Genomic DNA, 23617 nt, shown 5'->3' on the forward strand with positions numbered 1-23617 from the left:
CAGAATAATGGCACCTGGAACATAAAATGATAACGTCAGAGAGACATGGGAGGAAACAAATAAAATCAGCAGAAAAACGACAGAGATTTGGTGTGATTAAGAATGTGATGTTTGTTGTTCTGGGAGCCTTAATGAAAGGATCCTGTCGTAGGTCACTTTGAACATTTTCTCTGCTAGGCAACAGTGCTGCCATAAACTATGAATCAACAGTGACCCTCTGTCCATCCATGGCTCTCATCACACTTCATGATTAAGGCACAAACAGTTTCCTGGTTTTTAATGAGGAGGTGAGAGAATGATCATGTTTTCTGATTTTCTTGCTGCTACATGTGTAGGATTTGTTTAGAGTGCAATCAGAAAGTCTTCAGACCCCTTCACTTTTTCACATTTTGCACTCAATATCCCAAAATTACAAAGCAAAAAACAGAATTTTGATTGGTGTGATTACAGCCTCCAGTCTTCTTGAGTAAGTCTCTACAGCTTTTCGACATCTGGATTTGGGGATATTCTGGGACTCTTCTCTGCAGATCCTCTCAGGCTCTGTCAGGTTGGATGGGGACCGACGGTGGATTGGGTTCAAGTCAGGATCCTGGCTGTGTCACTCAATTACATTCACAGTTGTCTCCACTGATGTCTTGGCTGTGTGGTTAGAGTCATTGTCCTGTTGGAAGGTGAGCCTTCAGCCCAGTCAGAGATCCTGAGTGCTGGAACAGGCCTTCATTAAGGATCTTGCTGTACTTTTCTCCATTCAGTTCTGACCAGTCTCCCTGTCCCACAGTCTGATGCTGCCTCCACCAGGCTTCACTGTTGGGATGGTTTTTGGCAGGTGATGAGCGGTGCTTGGAGTCCTTTAGCTCTTTTTTTTTTTTTTTTTTTTTTTTTTACAAACTATTACTGTGGAGAGGCTACGTCTGGACACTCTGCAGTAAAGCCCAGATCAGTGGAGTGACACAGAGGTTACTGAAAACTTTGCAAACTGTCAATCATGCGAAAGTCTTCTGGGACCCAAGCAGATACAGAGGAGGTGGGTTTTAACAGGTTTCTTCCTGTTAAAAGGGAGTTTTTCCTCCCCCCTGTCGCCAAGCGCTTGCTCGTTGTGGGAACTGTTGGGTTTTTTCTCTGTAACAAAGTAAGGTCTTGACCTGACCATGTAAAGTGCCTTGAGATAATGTATATTATGATTTGGCGCTATACAAATAAAATTGAATTGAATTGAATTGAATTGAATATTTCCATTTCCAACATCAGAAGTGTTACAGCAAATAGCTATCAGCTAACCCATCTCTTGTCTGGCTATAATCTGGACATTCTTAGTGCCCGGAAACTAGTGTTGCAGATAAGACTCACCTGATGGAAGAGGAAGAGGAGGAGAAGACATCACATGTGAACATGTGGTTCATTGTACGTTTAACACAGTGGAATATGTTGGGACTCAAATTATCCAACAAATAAAGACTGCAATCTCAACTAAGAATCATAATTTATGGATTATTGCAATGGGAACTGGGAACTGGGAGGATAACTCTTAAGAGGAAAAACAGTCCCAGGAAAATACCACCTAGAACAACTTGTGAAAGGCCCAACGAGGACTGCAAAGTGCTCCAGTGCACAAACTGATCTGATACTTACCAACAAACCAGAAAGAAAATTTAAAAGTTATGATTTAATCACTGTCTTATCAGATCATAATCTAACCCCATGTATGAGAAAACTGCCTAAAAACAGATTTAGAAAGTCAATAAATAAGAACAACAATCATAGATAAGAATTTGTCTTTGAACTGGGATTATCTGGACTTTGGTTGTAACACTTTTACTGGCAGAATCAACTCTGTGAGGGAAAAAATATAATGTGAGAGAACAAATAAAATGTACAAATCAAAATGATTTACCCTGGTTTAATAATAATCTGTGGAAGCTAATGAAATCTAGAGATGCTGCATTAAAGAAGGCAGTTAAACTAGAAGAGACACTGACATGCTGCTATCCAAGAGCTACAATTAGCAAAATCTCATTATTACATATTGAAGGAGGCTAAAGGCAACAGTTAATTGATCTGGAAAAATATTGATAATCCGAGGGGCCCAAAATGTTTAGACTTTAAGCTCAATGCACAGGGAAAGGTCATGTTGCTGGTGCTTCTGTCTTTAACCGTTGTTTTCCTGAGTCTGTATATGAGCTAGGAAAAAAACAGACTAAAAAAAGAAACTGGAGATTGTTCCTATAGATGCTGCAGGCCATGTTTTCGAGTTGGTAAAGACGAACAGAATCATCAGCTCCTTGTTTTTTTGCTCTGACCTGCCAAGGGACTACAGATGCGAAGTAGCTTGAAGCTATAATCTGGTACAGTTCATCAAATGGTGACATTTATGTTTGAGCTGTACACTGTTCCCTTTAAGTAAATAAATAAATCAATACAGGATATCTGGAGCTCAGCCAGAGTGACCATCAGGCTCTTGGTCACCTGTCTTACCGAGTCCCCTCTCCCCTGATGTCTCGCATAGTCCAGGAGTCCAGCTCTAGGAAGAGTCCTGATTGTTCCAGACCTCTTCCAATAAGAATGATGGAGGCCACTGTGCTCTTGGGAACGTTCATTGCGGCAGAAAGTTTTTTGTAGCCTTTTACAAAAGGCTGCAACATAAAAACATGTAAAGGATAAAGGAGTCAAGAAAGTATCTTAAGAGTGCTTATTGTACCTCAGCTGCAGCGCTGTATGAAACACCATTGTCATTTTCTCTGTGGATCTCCTTTTATGGCAACTAGGTGTTTTGTATTGACTCAGGGTGAATTACATGGTTTTGGACGTATAATTACTTGAGAAAAAAAGTATGGCTCAGAACATGGCTCAGAGCTCAGCTGTGCCCATATGGTCATGTAGTGTGGATGAGCAAAATAACCAGCACAACTCATTTCACAAAAAGCAATTTAATTCTCTTTGTGCCTATTGTGTCTGCTTTGAAATAAATAGCAACTCTGACAAAATGGTCACAGAGAAGGTGAAATAGTTTTCACACAAACTTCAAATGCATATTGAACAGAGCGAGCAGAGCCTGGATGAATCATGATTTTTCAAGGTCAGGGCAGAGATGGATAGACAGATTTCTCACACTTTGTTTGCCTGTATGGTAACACTTATGTAATACTTATTTATGGATATAAAAGATAAACTGCAAATTTAATAAATTGTAATAAAGCATTTATTAAGTGATTATACAATGTCCTTTAATGTCCTGTGGGTATAAAATGAACCAATTATAAGATTCTTATGCTGTTAATATTAGGATTTTTCAGGAAGCGCTACCATTAAAGCTTCCAAAATACAGATCACATTTAGAGGAAAAACCAACATTTAGTGTGTCCACAACAAATGCCACCGGAACAGCTTCAATGCTCCTTGGCAATGATTCTCCAAATCTCTGAAGTCTGCTGGAGGGATGAACATCATTCCTCCAAAAGATATTCCCTCATTAGGTGTTTTGATGATGGTGGTGGAGAGCGCTGTGACACATCGGTCCAAAATCTCCTACAGGTGTTCAGCTGGGTTGAGATCTGGTGACTGCAGCAAACTTTCCCTCTAAAGGCTTATTTATGCTCTCTTTATGTGAAAAACAAAACAAAACATAGACACGTCCATTTCAAACAATGTTCCCATCACTGCCCACCCACTTCCATGTGTCCTTTTTGTTTGCATGGATATTAAGCAGTACATCCACTAGAAGGCAGCTCAGAGTCTAAAGTTTCTGACACCAACAGAAAGTGGACAACGGTCTGTGTGGCCATTAAATACATCACAGAGAATTCTTCTCACTAATATTACCTGTGAGAGAAATTGAAGGCCTATACTATTGGATATCCACCAGGACACTTGATAACTTGCTTTGCCAAGTGGCCCCTCACATCAAGCACAAGAACTCGCACAGTGCCTGTGAGTGAGGCTGAGTGAGTAGTTGTCACCATCTGCTTTCTCGCTGCATTGTCAGGGAGGTGTGCCATGCAGTAACGACTGGGCTCAGGGTTTGAGCTTTTGGTTTTACCAGTGGGAGAAGAGTGGAAGGTAATCAGGAGAGACTGTTTTCTGTCTAAATACTGCAGGTATACTGTCTTAACAGGGTTGCACCTCAGCTGATCAGTGGATCTATGAATCCAGGGCAAGGGGAGTTATGGTGAATGCTTTTGGCATACTTGAAGCAAGGTGAAGAGGTTTTGTTTTTTTGAAAAGGGCCTTGGAGTGTTGAGTTGAAGCAGCAGAGGACATCACAAAGGCATGTGCTCCTCTGCATAATTATCACTGTGATGCAGATCAGTTTCAGACTTTAACTTTAAGGTCCAGCACTCCCGTACAGATGGACCGAGGGTTCACCTGGAGAATGGAGACAAGCCTGAGCATAATAGCTCAGAACAGCAGAGAATTAATTTCAAGTTCAGCAGTTTTGTCAATGAAGTAAAATGACAATATGGCGGCGTTTTGTGATCTGTCCAACAGCAATGGTGAAGGAAAAAGTACTTTTATAAGTAACTTCTTAGTAATTAATTTAAGTGAATTGCATTGAAAATGTTACTTAAACGTCCCATATTATATAAAGTGATATTACTATGTCACTTCTTTGTTGATTATAAAGCAGGTCTAGGTTCTACATTAATACTGTGAAAGTATCAAAGCCTCAGTCCACAGAGAAATGCACACAGCCTGTATTCAGAAACTGAGCCTTAAAACCAGCCGTCAGGACTTCTGGAACTTTGTGATGTCACAACTACACAGTCACCTCCCTCAGCTACACCCCCAGCCCAGCCCACCTGTTTGACCTGTTGTTACTAGAGCTCCAGAGAGAAGCCTGAGAGAGGAGATGTAAAACTACACTGAGATGGTTTTTGGTTCTTAAAACCACAGATATATCTTCTGATGGAGATCAACACTTCAAATAAAGGACTGGAAAAGAGTAAAGTATGGATCCTTTAAGTGAAAATATGTGAGTATAATTAGGAAAATGTACTTACAGTATTAGAAATAAAAGTACTCCATGCAGAAAAATGTCCTCCTGTTATAAATTATTTGATTTTTATTTCTCATGCATAAATGTAAAAGTAGGATGTTGCTGCTGAGGTGGAGCTCATTTGGAATTGTTTTGTATAGGACTGCAACTAATGATTATTTTCATTATGGATTATGAGTTCAGTGTATTTTACCAAATATGAGATCTACAGCCAGTAAGAAACTGTGACCAAGACATTTGAATGTGAGCCCACTTTAAACAAAAATTCAAGTGCAAACATCCAGTTCCAAAGTATTCAACAGATCAGATGATTTGTTGTGAGTTAATGTTAAGGGCTCAGGGGGGTCAGAGGTCAGGTGTGATACTGAGACAGTCTTATGGATGAGGGTTTAGAGGGGAAATGTAGTGAGTAGCAGATCTTCATAAGAACAGAGGTACAAGTACATGTCTGAGAGTCTGTCTGGATGAAACAAGAGGCTCTGTCTCTTCCTCAGTCTCTATCACACACATTTATACACACACACATATAGTCTGCTTGTTCCCCCAGACAGTCACTGCTGCAGAATGACTCTCTTTACTTTAAATTGCCTTTTTTTTTTACTGTTCTCTGTTGTCTAGGACAACAAGTCTTCAGGCTCCACTGTTCATGGTGGCTTTTCTATGAGGATGAACATCTGACAAAAATTCAACAATCTGACTGAAACATTGTCTCCTCATACTTCCACCATCCTCCTACACAGATCAAAGATTTTTTTCTCTGTCCTTTTTAGAGTAAAGCAGATTTTATTAATCTGACCCCATTTCTACCCAGTGTTAACATGTGATCTGTATCTGAATACATTATCTCTGAAGTTTGCAAACTGGGGGGTGTGGGAGAGTTGAAAGTGTGGCCCTGAGGGAGACAGATGTGAGGCAGATTTACTTGTGAGGTGAAAGAGGCAGGTGCACACTGGTGTTCTAAAAACAACAGGAAGTTTGTTCTTGTAGTTTGGCAACGATGATTTGACTGTTTATGAACTCTGTCAGCAGTTTCAGCAGAAGCAATTTGGGTACTTTAAAACCCATCGTGCCTGATTGCCACTCAAATGTCACATTCCTTCTCAAAATCATACCTCAATCAAATCTGAACACAGGTATTTTGTACATTTTTGAGATTTTGTGTGATTTGAGGATATTATTCTCTCTGAATAAACGTCCATAAATCAGCTTAGAAATCACAGAAAAAAACTCCTCTCACAATCCCAGAGAATCATCACGTTTTTAAGTTCGTTGTTGCAGGAACAGAACTGCTCTTAGCTCATTGAGGATACTTTTAATGGTAACAATTTGCCACAATGTAAACAAATAAAGGCTAAAACACACGGCTCAAGTTGTGGCCCACAGCTTCACCACAACATTATACGTCCTGTTTACATGCCCCAAACAATGGTGTCAGTCAAACCCTGCATTATCTGACCAGTGACTTATACCCCAAGACCTCTGCAGTTTCACCAGGCATTCTAGGTATACATGGAGTTCTTGTTATCTCAGTTCTGCCTGCGCTGTGATCTGATCTGATCTCAGTGTGGTGGGTGGAACTGTCAGACTTATCAGCAAACATGGTGTCAAGAGAAGCAATGTGGGATACTTGGGAGACTGCTGTGAAGTAGGGCTCATGCAACATCTGCAGGCTACTTTTCAGTAGCCTTGCTAACTAGGCTAAGCCATCATATGCTTGAATAGAACTAGTTTGTACAAAGTGTCATCCAACAACATCTAAAAGCGAAGGTGTTGTCTCTTCCTAATGTCCACTCTTAAAGTTGGAGCGAAAACCCACAGACAGTGGCCAGATGTGATTAATCGTACAAGCAGGAATAGTTTATAACGTAGGAAACATTGGATCTTGGTGTTGCACTTGGTGTTGTAATTATGCAGAATGAAGAAAAAGAACTTGAGAGAGAAGCTTAAATCTTGCCCACTTTCACACCCACACACTGCTGATCAATCACTGTGTTAAATCTTGAATTATCTATATATACTATATACTATACTATACTATATATCATACTCTATACACTTTCCAACGCTTTCCACTTTCCAGCACTTTGTTTGAAGAATACTGACACTTAAAGGTGACTTATACAACAGGAAGGCCATCTGAGCCAGTGGAGAGCTTTGCTCGCACTAGTGTCATTATGCATTAAGCATTTCACCAGTGTTTATCACATGTGTATGTCACAAAAACTGAGCTGTTGTAGGGGAGCTCTGCAGAGGAGTTTGAAACTAGTGCAAGAGGAATTAACTGTATTCTTCATCTCCCTGGGTATTACAGTGGTAGTTGGTGAACATTCACTGCTGCACCCTCTGTTGTGCCTTTTGAGGAAAAATACAATAACAACACACTATCACTAACAGCTAATTATTCTGATGGCGTATGGTTTTGTTCCCCTAGAAATTGGTGTGTGGGTACGTTGCTGTTTACCACAGTGTCACGGCTTGGAGTCACCCAGTTCAGAATTCTTCTCATCCTACATAGTGGTTTATCTTAAGACCCCAAAAAAATGAAAGATCAGAAAAAGATCAGAGATTTGCACTTTGGCTGTGGCTGAAAAGACAGAAAATGTCCATTCCTAATCACTTTTACTAGACTTGTGAAGGTGAGTTCATAAAGACTTAGGTTCTAAGAGAATCCAACTGCGCTTAGACTAGGCTACAGATTGTATAAACATTGCTTTCAATGTTGCTGTGTTGCCTATGAGTCTTTTTTAAGTATCAGTCAATTTCAAGTTGATCAGCGTTTTCCGTCACTTCTGGAAATTCAAATGTTGCTCTCAAAAAGTTGTGTTTTCCCAGGCAAAAATGGCAGCAACAAATAATATGTGTTGTTTAATGTATCTCACCCTCTTTTCTTACCATTTGAAGCTCACCCACAATACTGTCTTTTTCTCTTTCTTACCACAGGGGCCTGATATCCTTGAATTCTAGTGACACCTACTACCTGGAGCCAATCAGTGGTGTGGATCCTCTTCACCATTCACTGTTGAATACTGAGGAACTGCCAATTAAAGGTGGAAACTGTGGCCACAGCCATCACACTGCACAGTCCAACCACATCTCTGACCTGCTCAGACCATTTCATTTAAGGGTGAGTCTCCCAGACACTGATTTACTAGGAAATAAATTTAAGAGTTTTGATTTCAACACTACCTTTGGAGGAACAGTCGACCATATTAGGAAAAACACTTGTTTGCTGTCTTACAAATATAAAGATGAGGAAATCTATAACAGTTTCAAAGTCAAGCAAGTGTATTTCCCAAAATACGTTCCAAAAACATCTGATAAATGATTATTATTGGAATACCATAGTAAAAATAAAACGTGCCTCACCACACTTGAAGTAGACAGCCTTGTACCAATTTTTCTTCATGGGTTTTGGTGTTATTTAAATGAAAAAAAAAATGCATATCTCTATCCTGGTGCGGGTTTTGGTGGCCCATGGTTCATTTAATAATCATGTTTCAATCAGTTAGAATATTGCGTGGTATGAGAGGAGTCTATTTGACATCTTCAAGGATGTCAGTTTGAAAAACCTTTGATGCAGCCTGCCTCATGCTGCCTTAAGGGATCGCTAACCCATCTAAGTCTGGCTTTCAGTGCAGTTTTTTCTGTCCCATGATGGTCTGTTTCAGAGGCTTATCCATTTGACAGTAATAAATTAGGGTGAAAGTGACACTGCTTACATGTTCCACATTTTTTTGAGGTGGGGTGACAGGAAATGTGTTAAATGAAAAAATTGTGAATATTAGCAGAAAATATTGCCTTCAGTAACAGACTGTTAACAGACTGTTACTGAAGACCATAGTTTAAGGTCTTTTTGGATCAAGTGTGAGTCAAATCTCAAGTCTCCAAGGATAAGTCCAAGTCAAATCTCAAGTCTCCGAGGGCAGTTACAACTCAAGTCTTAAGTCTTTTGACAGCAAGTCAAGCCTCAAGTCTTATCAGGGGAAATTTCAAGTCAAGTCTCAAGTCTTTTATGCAAAGTCAAAGTCAAGTCACAAGTCCCTGTGGGCAAGTCAAACTCCCAACTCAAGTTTAAAGTCTTTGAGAGCAAGTCCAAGTCTAAGTATTAAATCTTTTATGCCAAGTCAAGTTGAGTCTCAATTCTCTGTGGGCAAGTTCAACTAAAGTCTCAAGTCATAACCAGGGAGACATTTTTAATTTTAAGTGTAAGTTTAATTTTCATGGTATTTTTGTGTGTAACGTATATTTGTGTCCTGAAATAATTACTGTAAAAAAGAGAAACCTACTTAGAACCAGAGAAAACTCTTAGTGTGGCCCTAAGTAACTTTGCGTAACAGCAGCCACAGTGGCAAGTGACAGTTACAGGATAATAATGCTAACATGCTAAGATGTAATAGTATGGAAGTAGTAAGCAGAGAGTTGTTGTAAAGTCAGTGAGTTTACTGAGTAATATCAGTTACACAGCACATTTATATCTAAAGGTTCAAAACATTAGCTAACATTAGCCACCATAAGCTGCTTGTCATACCAGACTACATAAGGATATATCAACAAAACCCCTGTGTATAGAAATGATCTTGTGAATTCAACCTTCAGTTTAAAATAGTTTTTCCAAAAGTCACATTGTCTCTTTAATCCAGCCACATGAGATTACTCTAGAACTCTACTCGGAGACCTGGGATTCACTGAGTCAGTGATACATTCACATGGTATCATCCAATCTCCCAACACACCCTTTGCAATAAGGCCTCTTCACCAGCATCCACCTGTTAGCTCTGATTGTATTTTCCTGCAAAGTGGGTGTAAGTGCTCCTCATCATCACTCCTTGGGAGGCAGGGAATGACGAGTGCAGAGACCAGACACTAGACACTATTAGACGCGTCCTCTAGTTGGATGACTGAAATAGTATGTACCAGGCTTAATGGCATGGACAGCCATTACTCAAATGCTCCCTTCTCATCAGCAGCACATACACTGAATTTCACAGTCAGTGCATTGAAAAGAAATCCTTAGATAATGATTAATTGACTTTCTCTAATGTGGCGGTCTGAGTCATATTTTTGTTTTGGTTTATTTTATTTCATAGCTAAATTTAATCATGAGGACGTTTGGCTATCCAGAGGAAAAGGTCTTTGTCACATGCAAGCATAATATCCAATAGGTCTTGGTTTCATTTTAGGACACAAAATGACACACACTGCCTGGAAATGACAGTAATTAGAGCTCTGCCTCAGCATTTCAGGTTGGTTTAGGCCATGGCTATGAGTCACTGTCTTGGGTCTTGATAGAGGAGATAGAAAAGAACTTAAAACAAGTCTAGTTTGCTCATCTGCAGTTCTATATAATACCCCTTAGTGGGTCCCTCCGCCTTCATCTGTCTCCACTGCTGGGATAACCGTCATTCTTTGGTTTGTCTTCTCATATTTATTCCCTTATTTATCACTTTTTCCTTTATGTTCTCAATTACTTTAAACTGTTTTCATTTTTCTCTGCTGCTCATATGGTAAAGCCCTCTTAGTTCTCCACCAGGGCATCGTCCTTCTCCCCTATTTCTTTATCTTGCTCCCGCCTGTATCATACCCCTTGGCTCTCCCAATTCCCTCCACAGCCACCCATTAATCCTGGGTTGTTATGCAGAAATGCCAGCCACAGCAGACCCCAGACTGTCCCAAGGCTTTTGCCACTATTTTCTTCTCAAATGAATAATGTGATGTATGAATGCATTGCTGTTGATATTTGTGTGTGTGTGTGTGTGTGTGTGTGTGTGTGTGTGTGTGTGTGTGTGTGTGTGTGTGTGTGTGTGTGTGTGTGTGTGTGTGTGTGTGTGTGCTGAGCTCCACAGGCTGTCATTACAGCGCCAATATGCAATATTGTTGTTATGTCCAGACTGGGCCATGGTAGCAGTCCTCCTTGTAGCAACTATTGCACTTTAATTTAAATTTGCACTTGTTGAAAATTGGGGCACCACCTTCAATTGGAGGGAAAATTGACAAATCAAATTAAATGTTATTTGATGTTATTGTTAGATGTAGTAAACTCCATTCATGGATCTCTGTCTGTGCTTTGAGGGACTACAAAGGATCATAACTTGGCAATAAATGAGGATTTATTTATTGCTAAATGACTATAAGCCACTGAAGAAATGAGGCATTATTAGTGAACACATAACTAAGGGATTGGCATCAAACAGATGAATTAAGTTGATGTTTGACAGATAAAATTGACTTAGCATTTAGTTTTGGTGATAAAAAATAAGTTTGTGGTTCAAAACAGTGGGACTCTGTGGGGATAATCTACTTCTCTTGGACATATGAGTAAGAATTCAGAGCACTATAGAACATCAGCTTTTATCACAGGCAGCAGAAGTGAGGCTTTGCCTATTTTTGCAGTGTCGTCGCACAGCTAAACCTGTCTCAGTTGGAACCAAAGTGGTTGTTTCGGTGCTGGCTTCACTTGCAGCACTCCCAGAGAGGTGATGCTCCCTGAGTCAAGGCTGATGATGCTTCTTGCAGGCAGGCAGAAGTTTGTGGACAGTGTAGCCTCTGCTGATTTCTTCATACATTGTGGTTGTAGTCAGATAGAATTCAGCGACAGTCACTGTCCTTAACTACACTGGAATAGTCTTGAAAGTAATTTTGTTGGCTGGACAACAAAACTTCCAAAATCCTTCCAAAGTGAGTCTTGGTGAAGCACAAAAATATGAAAAAACTAAAATGAGCAGTTCAAGAAAATTTTGAAGGACAAAAAGCAAAAAGAAATTAATTCAACAAAGCAGAGCCAGAAGGCCCAGAAAAATGTAGAAGAAGGATAAGTCAAAAAGAAGAAGACACAGAGTGACGGATAAAGGCAGTCAGATGCAGATCTAGCTTTCTCTACAGCCAAAAATCACCTGTAATGTGTCAGAGGTGGTTTCAAGAAGAAGTTTCAACTAACCAAAATGATTGCTCACATGTGTGGCCATAAAGATGATCACTGTTGTAGAAGGACAAGACTTCATCAATGCTGCTAATGGACATATCCCGTCATGTTGAAGAAGAGTATAAGAAAGTAAAGAAATGCGTTAAGGAAGAGCTCCAACAGGTAGGTCAGACAAGACAAGCTCTACATTTTGTAATGCTTAATGTGCAATGTAACCCAGGTAGCCTTCAACCTAATAATGTCTCCTGCTATAATACAAATGTCCATGGAAATAAACACCCCTCTCAGCACTAGACAGGGCTGTTTCTAGCTTTTTGCTAGATGAAGCACTTTATAAGTAAAATTCATTTGTTGTTAATCATTATTATGTATTATAATTATCTTGTGTTTGGGTTGCTAATCTTATGTGTGGTGGCAGCACATCAAATTAATTCTTTTAAACTTCATTTTAAAACATGTTTGATGACTTGGATGAGGAGAACCAACATTATCATCAGCCTGTTTACAGATGCAAAGACGCTTGTCACATGCTTCAAAAGAGCAGGGTAAGATATTTTACAGTCCTGCCATGCCTCCCTGGTAAGCAGCTTGAATAATTATAAAATATAATGAACAAATTGATATTTTTATCACTTAGCCCTACCTCACTTTGTATGCACTGTATCTTCGTTAAATTTCAGATTACAAAAGGCACAGTAACAGGTTACTGAAGCAGAGCAGTGGAGGTGAGGTAGAAGAACAGACTTCAGGCTGTAAGAGCTGCTGCTGAAATGAGCTCTGTTCTAGAGATCATGACCTTCCTGAAGACATAATCCACCTCCTGGAACCCTTTGACAAAGCTACCTGGCATCTCTCCACTGATCAGACACCTACTGTCACCCTCCTCCTCCTCCTGGACCAGGCAGCCCTGCTGAGGGTTTTGTTGCTTCAGGATGGAGACAGTGTGGCTGTGAAAGATGAAGTATAATAGAGTGCAGATTTGAATTGTTCTGTTGGTGGTCAGTCAGATAGCTTACAGCAGCTGGGCCCTATCCAGTAATAATGTAGCATATATCATCTATTTTTTTTCCTCCCAGCTGAAAGGGAAGCTAGAGCAAAATTGAGCTAGAGCTCAAATTCAATATCCAGATAGCCACAGCTCTCTTTCCAAGCCTGAGGTGTTTCTTAAGGAAAACTCTCAACACTGAGGAGTATGATGAGGTTATCAGCACTCTGGCAGCAATCACAGAAAGACCAGGGATACAGGAGAGAGTCATTGCTCAACAGGGTAATTCATAGCACTAGCACTAAGCCCAGACAGAGCACTCACAGAAAAATTCTAATTTAATTACAAAATCTTCTCCCTCACTTGTGGAGAGGTGTACAGTGAACACACATGCATTTCCAACAAGTTTTGCATTACCTCCATCAATATTAGGACAAATAGATTTTACACTAGACAAAGAATTATAATGCAAACTTTGTTCTTTAACAATCTCTAATTTTCCTCAAAAGATCCGCCCCCATTGATTACAGAAGTGCACAACAACAGAAGTACTGTCCGGGTGAAGGAGGAAAGAGAGGAGAACAGTGGTGACATTATTAAGGAGTCATGTGGCCACCAAGTGGTGCTAAGATATATGAATGAGCCTACAAAGACAACTGACTCCCAGTCCCTTCCCAGGGTCTGGCAGGAGATGTCAGGTGGAGCAGTGCCGGTTTCCAGGGGTCTGCTGGCGATCCCAGCAACAAGTAGCCCGTCAGAGAGGCGTTTCAGTGTTGCTTGGAGACTCAGTGAGGAGACGCACACCACCCTCACTGTGCAAGTGTTAGCTGGTTCTGATACATAGAGCATAGTTTCCTGCCAGTGTTTTCAATGTTTGGACAAAACCCTCTACATCTGTCATGCCCAACCCCCCAGTTATGCTGAGGGTATGTCTTTCTGTCTAACTGGTTTGTGTCATACGCTCAACACTGCTTTCTTGCAAGCTGCAATTTTTTGTTACCATATTAAGAGTGTAACAGTATAATCGTACAACTGTAATACTTGCCATAAAAAAGTAAAAATAATTAATCAATAAACTCATCAAATTACAACATTAGATGCCAAGTTTGGGTTTATATTCAGGTGGGTTAGGTAGGCATGGTGTGATTAACATGCTTTATTTTTGACTGTATCAGACTCCAACAGGGATCTAACAGCTAGTCCTCATTAGTAGATGTATATGGACCCCCCCTGATCAGTGGCATTTATGTTTTAGTGAAGGCATTTTTGGTCTTTGGATTTGGGCAATGTACCGTATCTCTAATCCCATATTACCACAGGGGAACCAGAGTTTTTGGTTCTGCCAATGTGCTTCTCAGAGAAGGATAGCAATAGTATCAAATCAAACAAAAATCTTGTAGAGATGAAATTCTTGTCCCCAATTGGGAAAAATCTAATTTTTTGGTCAGTGGTTAAAGTTAGGCTTAGGTTAAGGTTAAGTGAGGGGCAGATGACATGTCAACATGTTTTTCATTGTGTCTGTTTTTATAGGTTTTGAATTCTGGCCTAAGTAAAAAGAGGAAAGACAAAAGAATGATGGAGAATTCTGGAGGAGATAATCTACAGTGTGTCTATAGGTGTCTGGTGGTCAGAGCGTTAGGGTTAGGCAAGTAGTTTTTTTAGTTATGGTTAGGGTTAGGGTTAGTCTGCATTTTAATGCAGGTGTACATAATGTCCCTAAAAGTGACTTGTGCGAACACAGCACACAGAGAGACTGCAGATCATCGTGTTTCATGGCTGATGATTTTCTTGTGAAGTACAGTGCATCCGGAAAGTATTCACAGTGCTTCACTTTTTCCACATTTTGTTATATTACAGCCTTATTCCAAAATGGATTAAATTCATTTTTTACCTCAAAATTCTACACACAATATCCCATAATGACAAAGTGAAAAAAGTTTGCTTGAAATTTTTGCAAATATATATATAAAAAAAACACATATACATAAGTATTCACAGCCTTTGCCATGACACTCAAAATTGAGCTCAGGTGCATCCTGTTTCCACTGATCATCCTTCAGATGTTTCTACAACTTGATTGGAGTCCACCTGTGGTAAATTCAGTTGATTGGACGTGATTTGGAAAGGCACACACCTGTCTATATAAGGTCCCATAGTTGACAGTGCAGGTCAGAGCACAAACCGAGCCATGAAGTCCAAGGAATTGTCTGTAGACCTCAGAGACAGGATTGTATCGAGGCACAGATCAGGGGAAGGTACAGAAAAATTTCTGCAGCATTGAAGGTCCTAATGAGCACAGTGGCCTCCATCATCCGTAAACGGAAGAAGTTTGGAACCACCAGGACTCTTCCTAGAGCTGGCCGCCTGGCCGATCTGAGCGATCAGGGCAGAAGGGCCTTAGTCAGGGAGGTGACCAAGAACCCGGTGGTCACTCTGACAGTGCTCCAGCGTTGCTCTGTGGAGAGAGGAGAACCTTCCAGAAGGACAACCATTTCTGCAGCACTCCACCAATCAGGCCTGTATGGTATAGTGGCCTGACAGAAGCCACTCCTCAGTAAAAAGCACAGGACAGCCCGTCTGGAGTTTGCCAAAAGGCACCTGAAGGACTCTCAGACCATAAGAAACAAAATTCTCTGGTCTGATGAAACGAAGATTGAACTCTTTGGCCTGAATGCCAAGCGTCATGTCTGGAGGAAACCAGGCACCACTCATCACCTGGCCAATACCATCCCTACAGTGAGGCATGGTGGTGGCAGCATCATGCTGTGGGGATGTTTTTTGGCAGCAGCAACTGGGAGACTAGTCAGGGTCGAGGGAAAGATGAATGCAGCAATGTACAGAGACATCCTTGATGATAACCAGCTCCAGAGCGCTCTGGACCTCGGACTGGGAGAAGGTTCATCTTCCAACAGGACAACGACCCTAAGCACACAGCCAAGATAACAAAGGAGTGGCTTCGGGACAACTCTGTGAATGTCCTTGAGTGGCCCAGCCAGAGCCCAGACTTGAACCTGATTGAACATCTCTGGAGAGATCTGAAAATGGGAGAAACTGCCCAAAAATAGGTGTGCCAAGCTTGTAGCATCATACTCAGAAAGACTTGAGGCTGTAATTGCTGCCAAAGGTGCTTCAACAAAGTATTGAGCAAAGGCTGTAAATACTTATGCACCTGTTATATTTTAATTTTTAATAAATTTGCAAAAGTTTCAAGCAAACTTTTTTCACGCTGTCATGTAACATAACAAAATGTGGAAAAAGTGAAGCGCTGTGAATACTTTCCCGATGCACTGTATATTTCAGTTTGTCGAGCCTCTGCTCCATGAGCATTTTGTCCTGGGGTCCACAGCCAGGGTGAGAGTCGCAAAGTGGTTTCTGATCCTGCTGTTAATTTTATTATCCTCTCCAAACACCAGCCTCTCTGGCTTTCAAATGATTGGTTTCTAGTCTTACCAATGTTAATTCTGACACTTTTATTGTGAGAGGTGAAAAGGCCATTTGGCAGATCCTGAGAATTATATTGGAATCTGTAAAAGCGGGTTTGTCCTCATGACACCACATATGTAAATAAATGAGATTTAATTACAGCAGAGCCTTTCCCTAATGGCTGTAATCAAGTATTAGGAAGGTGGAGACTTAAGGATGTAGGGATATAAGGAGTCATAAAGATTTGTAAACACAGCAGTATGAATGGCTGGGAGGCTACTCATACATACAGTATTAGGCTTTTCACCTTTTTATGTATTACTTTTGGATTGTTTAATTACAGGCTATCAACCTGTTTTCTTAGGTCACACAATCAATACTGGTTTCTTTGGTTTTACCTCTATGATTCTACTGACATGTAGAGCTATCTCTTCTTTTATTTTACAGTCTTTAAATAGCCCCAGTGTCTTTGTATCTGCATCAGCTCTGAAAGTTCATGTTTATATTCTGTTCCCAACTTTCTCAAATACCTACAATAGAAATAGTTCAATTGAAACAGAGTAAATTGTGTTAACATTCATGCAGGTCTGCTCAGCAGCTAATGGAAGAGCTGGTTTGAGGTTTTTGAGGTTCAACCAGTTATTAAATCCAAGGGTTCACTGCATTTTGCACTAGCACTGTGAATGTTTAATGACTATAAAAAAGATAAAGAAACACAAAAGAAATGTTGCTTGTCTTATTTGCTTAAGCACATTGTGTTTATCTATACTACTATATTGGTGTCTACATTACTAGTAAAACTTAACACTGACTCAGCCTGACGCCACTGGTTCATGATCTTGTCCATTGTCTGTGTTTGATAGTTAGTAGCCTCCATCCCCAGGGCAGGCTAACCATTAGCTTCATCCACATTTCCTTTCAATCTTGCATTTCTTGTTCCAACAACACTGTAAAACAGCAAATTCAAATAGTAATGTTTCAATTTACGTATGGGTTGATGTATATTGAAAACAAAACATATACACTACTCACTTTGGCTTTGTGGTCACTTGCAGACAGTTTGAGAAACACTAAATTTAAAACATGACATTTTAACAAATTTACTTGAGAACTTTAAGGGGTCACTTGCGAACCACTGGTGCTCCTCAGACCACTCTTTGAGAAAGGCTGCCCTATATGCAGTATATAGTTGTATGTAGTTTATAGCATAGCATTGTGTAGCAGATCATTACCAACTGATGCCACATTGGTAACCATGTTCTCACCATTCTTTGTCCTTTGTCAGGTTAAAAGAAACACCTGGGGTACAACCAAGTACATGGAGCTGTACATCGTGGCTGACAACACACTGGTAAGCTGACGCTAACCCTCCACCTACTCCACCCATTTCACTGCAGAATATTCCTGTGTATAGTGCATGAGCACGAGTGCCACATTTATCCAATTACATCAGACAGCCATCAAATGACGCACCACGATGGAAACATGGTCCACATCTTAAACAATTATCTCATTCCAGCTAATGGAGCTCTTTCATTCTGAGAGCTCTGAGCTGACATAACAGTCACAGTGAGGGAAAAGCATGTGGAGACGAGCCGGAAGGATTTGTCTGCTTAATGAGGGAGCATATTTAGGTGGAATCTAAAGGTGGAAGGGCTTTTAAATAGACACTAGGCTGCAGTGATGAGATGCTATGTCTCGATAAAAGTCCATTGAGAGTTCTGTCTGCTACATTAATGCCATTGTAATGGCACATGGCGACCAATATGAAGAGTCTGGTCTTTTCCTTCTGTAATTGGTATAATTATGATGATGGACCATAGTAGAAGTGGTAAAGCAGTGCTGCTTGGGTTATAGTGTTGTGTTCAGAATCAGAAGAAACTTTATTATATGAAAGAGCTTTGTTACAATTAAAATAATTAAATAAAATATGTTATATTAATACATTAATACATAATTAATTATTTAATTAATATATTAATTAATATATTAATTAAATAAGATAATAATAATAATAATAATAATGAATGCAGAGTAAGTGCATAGAAAAATGTGCAAATAATAATGTGCGACAGTACGGACAAAAGTGCAAAAATGTGAAAAATAGATTAACAATAAATAAACTGTAATGTGCAAAGATTAACTGAATGCAAAGTGTAAAATGGGTTAACAGTAAATAAACAGTAGTTAACAGCAGAGTAGTGATGGAGATATGCCTCAGCAGACCACAGCATAGAAAATGGCAACCAAAGACTGATAAAGCATCCACAGCCTCCCAGGCAGCAAAATGATTCTGGCTCAATATACCTTGACCCAAGTCTGGCCCACATATAGCATGACTTTCAGATGTTACTTCCACATCTGGACCAGTTCTGGCGCACACACAGAAAACCTTCCGGGCTATCCAGTCAACAGCTAGAATCAGCCCAGATGTATAAGTATATGGGCCAGACTCAGGCCGATGTTGGGCCAGATGTTTCATTTTGCACACCAGTCCACAAAACTGTCCACCACCCTCTGTCACTCTGACAGACCCTCCCTCTTGTGCAGCCAACGGTTGCAGAGTTATTGGAGAACTTCTGTAGGTGGCAGATCTCCGTATTGTACCTTAAATCCAAGGTGTACAGGGCAAAGATAAAAGGGAAAAGAACAGTTCTGAAGGCACACATGCTGAGGAATGCCTGTAAAAAATAGTAGTAAGTCCCCAGTGTGCATCCATACACGGTCCAGTCATGTACCAGGTTTATATCCAGTCTGTTTGGAAAAAAAAAGTTATCAATACTGCGGGCTGTAAGCAGCCCCTAATAGAACCTGTTTGCATAAGAAACTCCAACTCACCTCTGGCATTTGGCTGACTAGTGTTGGAAATATAATCAGTCAGTCAGTCAGTCAGTCAGGGGCATTGCAGATTATAGAGCTGGCCCAGATATTTCGGTTCAGCCAAAAATCCATGGGCCATTAGCTTCAGCAGGGAACTTTAGGAAAGAATTATCTCTAACATTTTATTTATTTTTCTGACTGCGATCTCATTCATGCCACTAATACTCTCGTCCCCCCTGTCCTGCAGTTTAAACGGCAGAATAAGGACTATGAAAAGACCAAAACGAGGATAATGGAAATTGCCAATTACGTGGATAAGGTAAGGCTGATAGATTCTCCTGCTGCTGACTGCAATTCTCCAGAGAATAAACGGCTCCATTCAACAAGCTGGTCGATACTGTTGTACAGCCATCACAAATCTTGATGTCATCTATTACTCATTTACTCTGAAGTTTGTTGTCTTCGATTCTCCAAATAAATGATTAGTGAAAGAAAAGTGTACACAAATATCAGCTGTTGTATATCATTTAATCTATGGTGTCTTTCATCAGCCCCTAAAGGGAGACTGAGGAGAAATTGCCTTGTGTGACCAGACTGTGTTACAGAAGCTTATGACAAGACTGCGGATGAACCTGTGTGTGTATGTGCATGAACACGTTTGTGTTTTGTGCGTTCAGTTCTACAGGGCTTTGAACATCCGTGTGCCTCTGATTGGTCTGGAGGTTTGGACCGACAGGGACCAGTGCATCGTCACAGAGGAGCCTAACGCCACCCTCTGGTCCTTCCTGCAGTGGAGACAGAAACTGAAATCCCGAAAGAAGCATGACAACGCGCAGCTGTTAACGTGAGCAAGAGACACACGCACACACAATTTACACCAGTAATCAGGAAGATATTAACCACACTCAGTCACACTTCATTTGCAGATACGTTGCTACAGAAACGGGCAGTGGCAACCTGATTTTCAACTTTACACACCTGCATGTGAATGAGGTTTAAAGAGACTTTACCACTTCTGTCTCCTCCAACACATGAAAAGTGGAGTTGATAGATTATAAAACACACAGTTGTTCTGCTGCTTTAGTCTCATTCAGTCTGATGTGACCATCAGCTTGTGGACAAGTCTGTTGTTTCATGCTCATGGTCCCATTCTCTCTGTCAGGTTACCTAATGATGATTTCAAAACAGTTACTCAGGTGTAGCCTGCCCACTCAATTCTGATCTGATAATCCCCTCACAGTGGAGGATGTTTGTTGAGGGGCTGCTAAAATGTGTTCACCATAACCAATGAATTTGGCATCTGACTGTGAAGGGAGCAGGGAAGCCTGGTTAGCTGATTGTACAGCTGTACTGTTACTGTGAGCTAACAACGCCCACGCATCATTCTTAACCAACTACAGCCCTTATTGATAGCACATGGTTCACATTGCTACCAAACAGGAATAAATGCTGCAACACAAGGAATGTACTGAATGTACAACCTTAGTGTCTCTGGTTTTCACCTGTTCATCCATCTGTGCCTCGCTCTTTTTTAGTCCTGCCCCCTTGAGAACTTATATTGCTCATCTCTGATTGGCTCTGATTTCCAAATAATAGACTGACACCTGATTACCCAAATAAACCAAAGGAAAAGAGGTTCAAGGGCCACTCAGAACACAGGATATTTCAAAACTTCAGCAGACTATAAATTTCTCCACTCCAATTAATGCAAAATTATTACAGAACTGCAGTAATAAAAAAAAAAAAGAATAAATAATCAAAATACATATCAGGTTTTCAACGGTGCTGCAGGTTTGAATTTCAGCAGCTACATAAATAATCATTCAGATTTATTACTAACATAGTTTTATATTGTAATAAAATATTACAAGGTGTGGGAACATGGAGGCATCACTGCAACCTCTTTATTTTGAGGTAGAACTGAAAGAAACACCTGAAATGTCACTAATGATCCGTCATTAAACAGGAAAACTGTGTGTTTCCTCCACATGAGTTTGGCCGACCTGGAGGTCTGTTCACAGGCTGTGTGGTGGATTATTATCATTATTATCACCTGTTATTATTTTACCTGAAACAAAGTAAGACCAAGTTGTGATCAGCTGGTCTCATCCTTTACGAGTGTTCTTGTGTTTTGATGGTGACATGTTTGATGTAGAACACCTAATGTTGGATGTCAGTGATGGATAAATATGATGGCCCTGAGGGTTCAACACACTGCAACATAAGAAAGCACATGCAAACAAACAAAACACAACAAGTTCAGGAATTTGACAACACATGTGTGGTGCAAATAATGCTGCAAATGTTCACAATATAACAGACCTGTTTCCAGGGGAACACCAAAAAGGGATGCACCTGACTCGAACAAAAAGTGTGTCACAGCCATTTGCAGCATGTTTGTGTATTTGGTTGTGTTGTGAGTTTATGCAGCGCATGAGTAGTTAAATTGATGAAGATGTTTTCTGAATTTCTTTGTGTTTCACCTATTTTCATGTGTCTTCTTAGTTGCAGTGTGTTGAGCTCTCAGTGCCACAGTAGATAAAGGTCCTAAACCCTGACAGGTAAAGACTGTGTCGAGACCTAATGAGAAAACAATTCACTGCAAACATCCAAACAGCTCAGCAGCTCAGTGTTCTTCTGATCTCACTGTCCTGATACGTTTGGGAACATTCTTGAACATTCTTCATCAGTATTGATCAGCCATTCTTCCATTCAATCTTCCCCTCAGCAGGAACTAATCAGTGGAATGAACTGCTCTGGTTGTTATTGGCAGTGAGAACCTGCAGACTCTCTGCCCTCCTGATGTTAATACATGAATTCATAATCATCGTTTGTACCTCAACTAATAAGAAAACTGATTAACTCCACATCCTCCCACATCCACTCCCATCCCCCGATGAGCCTCTGTGTGGCTCTAATGACATACACACTCCCAGCTTTGGGTCAGATGATTTCATATTTCATGTGTAAATTGACAAATCATTAGTTAAACAGAGATCATATTAAGCATAAACTTGCGCTCCAGTTGGCTGTAATTGGGCTGAACAGCTCAGCGTGCTGGCAGCAGCAGCACTGCAGCTCGACTGCCGGCGCACACACACTGACACACACACATTTGTAGATTTATCCATAAGCAGTAAATTGTTGGCCTCTCTTGCTCTATAATTAGTTATGCTGATACCACAGGGTCCATTTTGTTTTGATTCAGCAGACAGGGCTTGATTTTGTTTTTGGAAGCTAAATGACAACTGCCAAGAGACCACATGGTGAATTGAGGTTCCTCACACTCCCTCTCCCTCATCTGACAGGCTTATCAAGCCGGCCGCTGTGCACTGGTGTTGCATCTGCAATCAATGTGAATTAACTGTGGAGCCCATAAGTGAACTGGGTGGAGATTAAGGTTAAGAGAATTTTCGTTATGTGTGTGTGTTTTTGACAGCGGTGTGATATTCAAGGGGACGACTATCGGTATGGCACCGCTGGAGGGGATGTGCAGCCTGGAAAACTCTGGAGGCATCAACGTGGTATGTAGGAATACATTTCCCCACTCTTTCCCCTCTTAGCTCTCTTTTCTTTTCCCTCAGTCTTTTCTCCAAGCTTGAATCCATCTTTTATTGATTATCTATCCTTTTGTGCATAAAGAACATGCCTGCAAAATACAGCATTGTGATCATCATGTCTACATTTGAGTCCAAAGATGAGTATTTTAGGTTAATTGCTGACTCTAAATTGCCTGTAGGAGTGTACTAAATGTCCCCTCTGTGATGGACTGAGGGTATTCCACCTCTTGCCCACTGTCAGATGGGACTGGCTGCAGCCCGTCCACGACCCTCAAAGGATAAGTGTTTTTAGAATAAAGATTGAAGTTCAGTCTGCACTGGTGGGAGGTTAAAGCTGCATTAATAAATGTTTTTATATTTAATTCACTTCAGTTTTATTTGTATAGCGCTAAATCACAACATGTATAAGGTAAGAGAAAGGCTAGTAAATGATATCCATGTTACTGACGCGTAGGTCAAGTCTTTAATATGAACAGTCACATGTGACCTGGGATGACACACAACCTAGTGTAAATAAGCTCACGCTTTCATGGGCCATATTGGAAACTCTCTTTCCCACCTAATATTAGCCCGTGTCCTAGACCCTGCAATCCTCAGGCGTGGATGCTTCCGTCCAGAGACTCAGTGACGGATCCCTGTAGGTGTTCACCCGGATGACCAGGGGGCTTGGGAGCTAATGTCAGTGCTTACCCTGACTCATCACCAGATACGACTAGCTCAATCCCCACTTCCAGAGCCAGGCTGGAGGTCCCTCCACAATCCCCCTGTAGTTCCAGGGGAGCTGTTTGACAGCAGTTTGCTAGCCCTCAGGGACCTACACCCCTACTGAGACAGCAGTACCCAAGTGGTGATGGCACCAGACGCTCTCGGATGCCAGCTCACCTTACTGGATACCCACAGACTTCACAATCCTACAAGTG

The 23617-nt window shown here is 40.8% G+C and overlaps 1 protein-coding gene across 3 annotated transcripts in view; it reads left to right on the forward strand.

The window, feature by feature from the left end:
- adam19a (ADAM metallopeptidase domain 19a) overlaps positions 1-23617 on the forward strand; it is a 200264-nt gene that overhangs the window by 136326 nt on the left and 40321 nt on the right. For 2 of the 3 annotated variants that reach the window (XM_071478225.1, XM_071478226.1), the window contains 5 exons: positions 7931-8114; positions 17603-17668; positions 19385-19456; positions 19815-19981; positions 22577-22661. In XM_071478225.1, coding sequence (XP_071334326.1) covers positions 7931-8114; positions 17603-17668; positions 19385-19456; positions 19815-19981; positions 22577-22661 — 574 coding nt within the window. Of the gene's footprint in view, positions 1-7930; positions 8115-8142; positions 12455-17602; positions 17669-19384; positions 19457-19814; positions 19982-22576; positions 22662-23617 lie in introns of those variants that run through there. The other variant, XM_071478227.1, reaches the window with a different exon arrangement.

Source organism: Trachinotus anak, unplaced genomic scaffold (genome assembly GCF_046630095.1).
Source record: "Trachinotus anak isolate AG129_WGS33_773 ecotype Australia unplaced genomic scaffold, CSIRO_AGI_Tana_v1 ptg000005l, whole genome shotgun sequence".
Classification (NCBI taxonomy): Eukaryota; Metazoa; Chordata; class Actinopteri; order Carangiformes; family Carangidae; genus Trachinotus; species Trachinotus anak.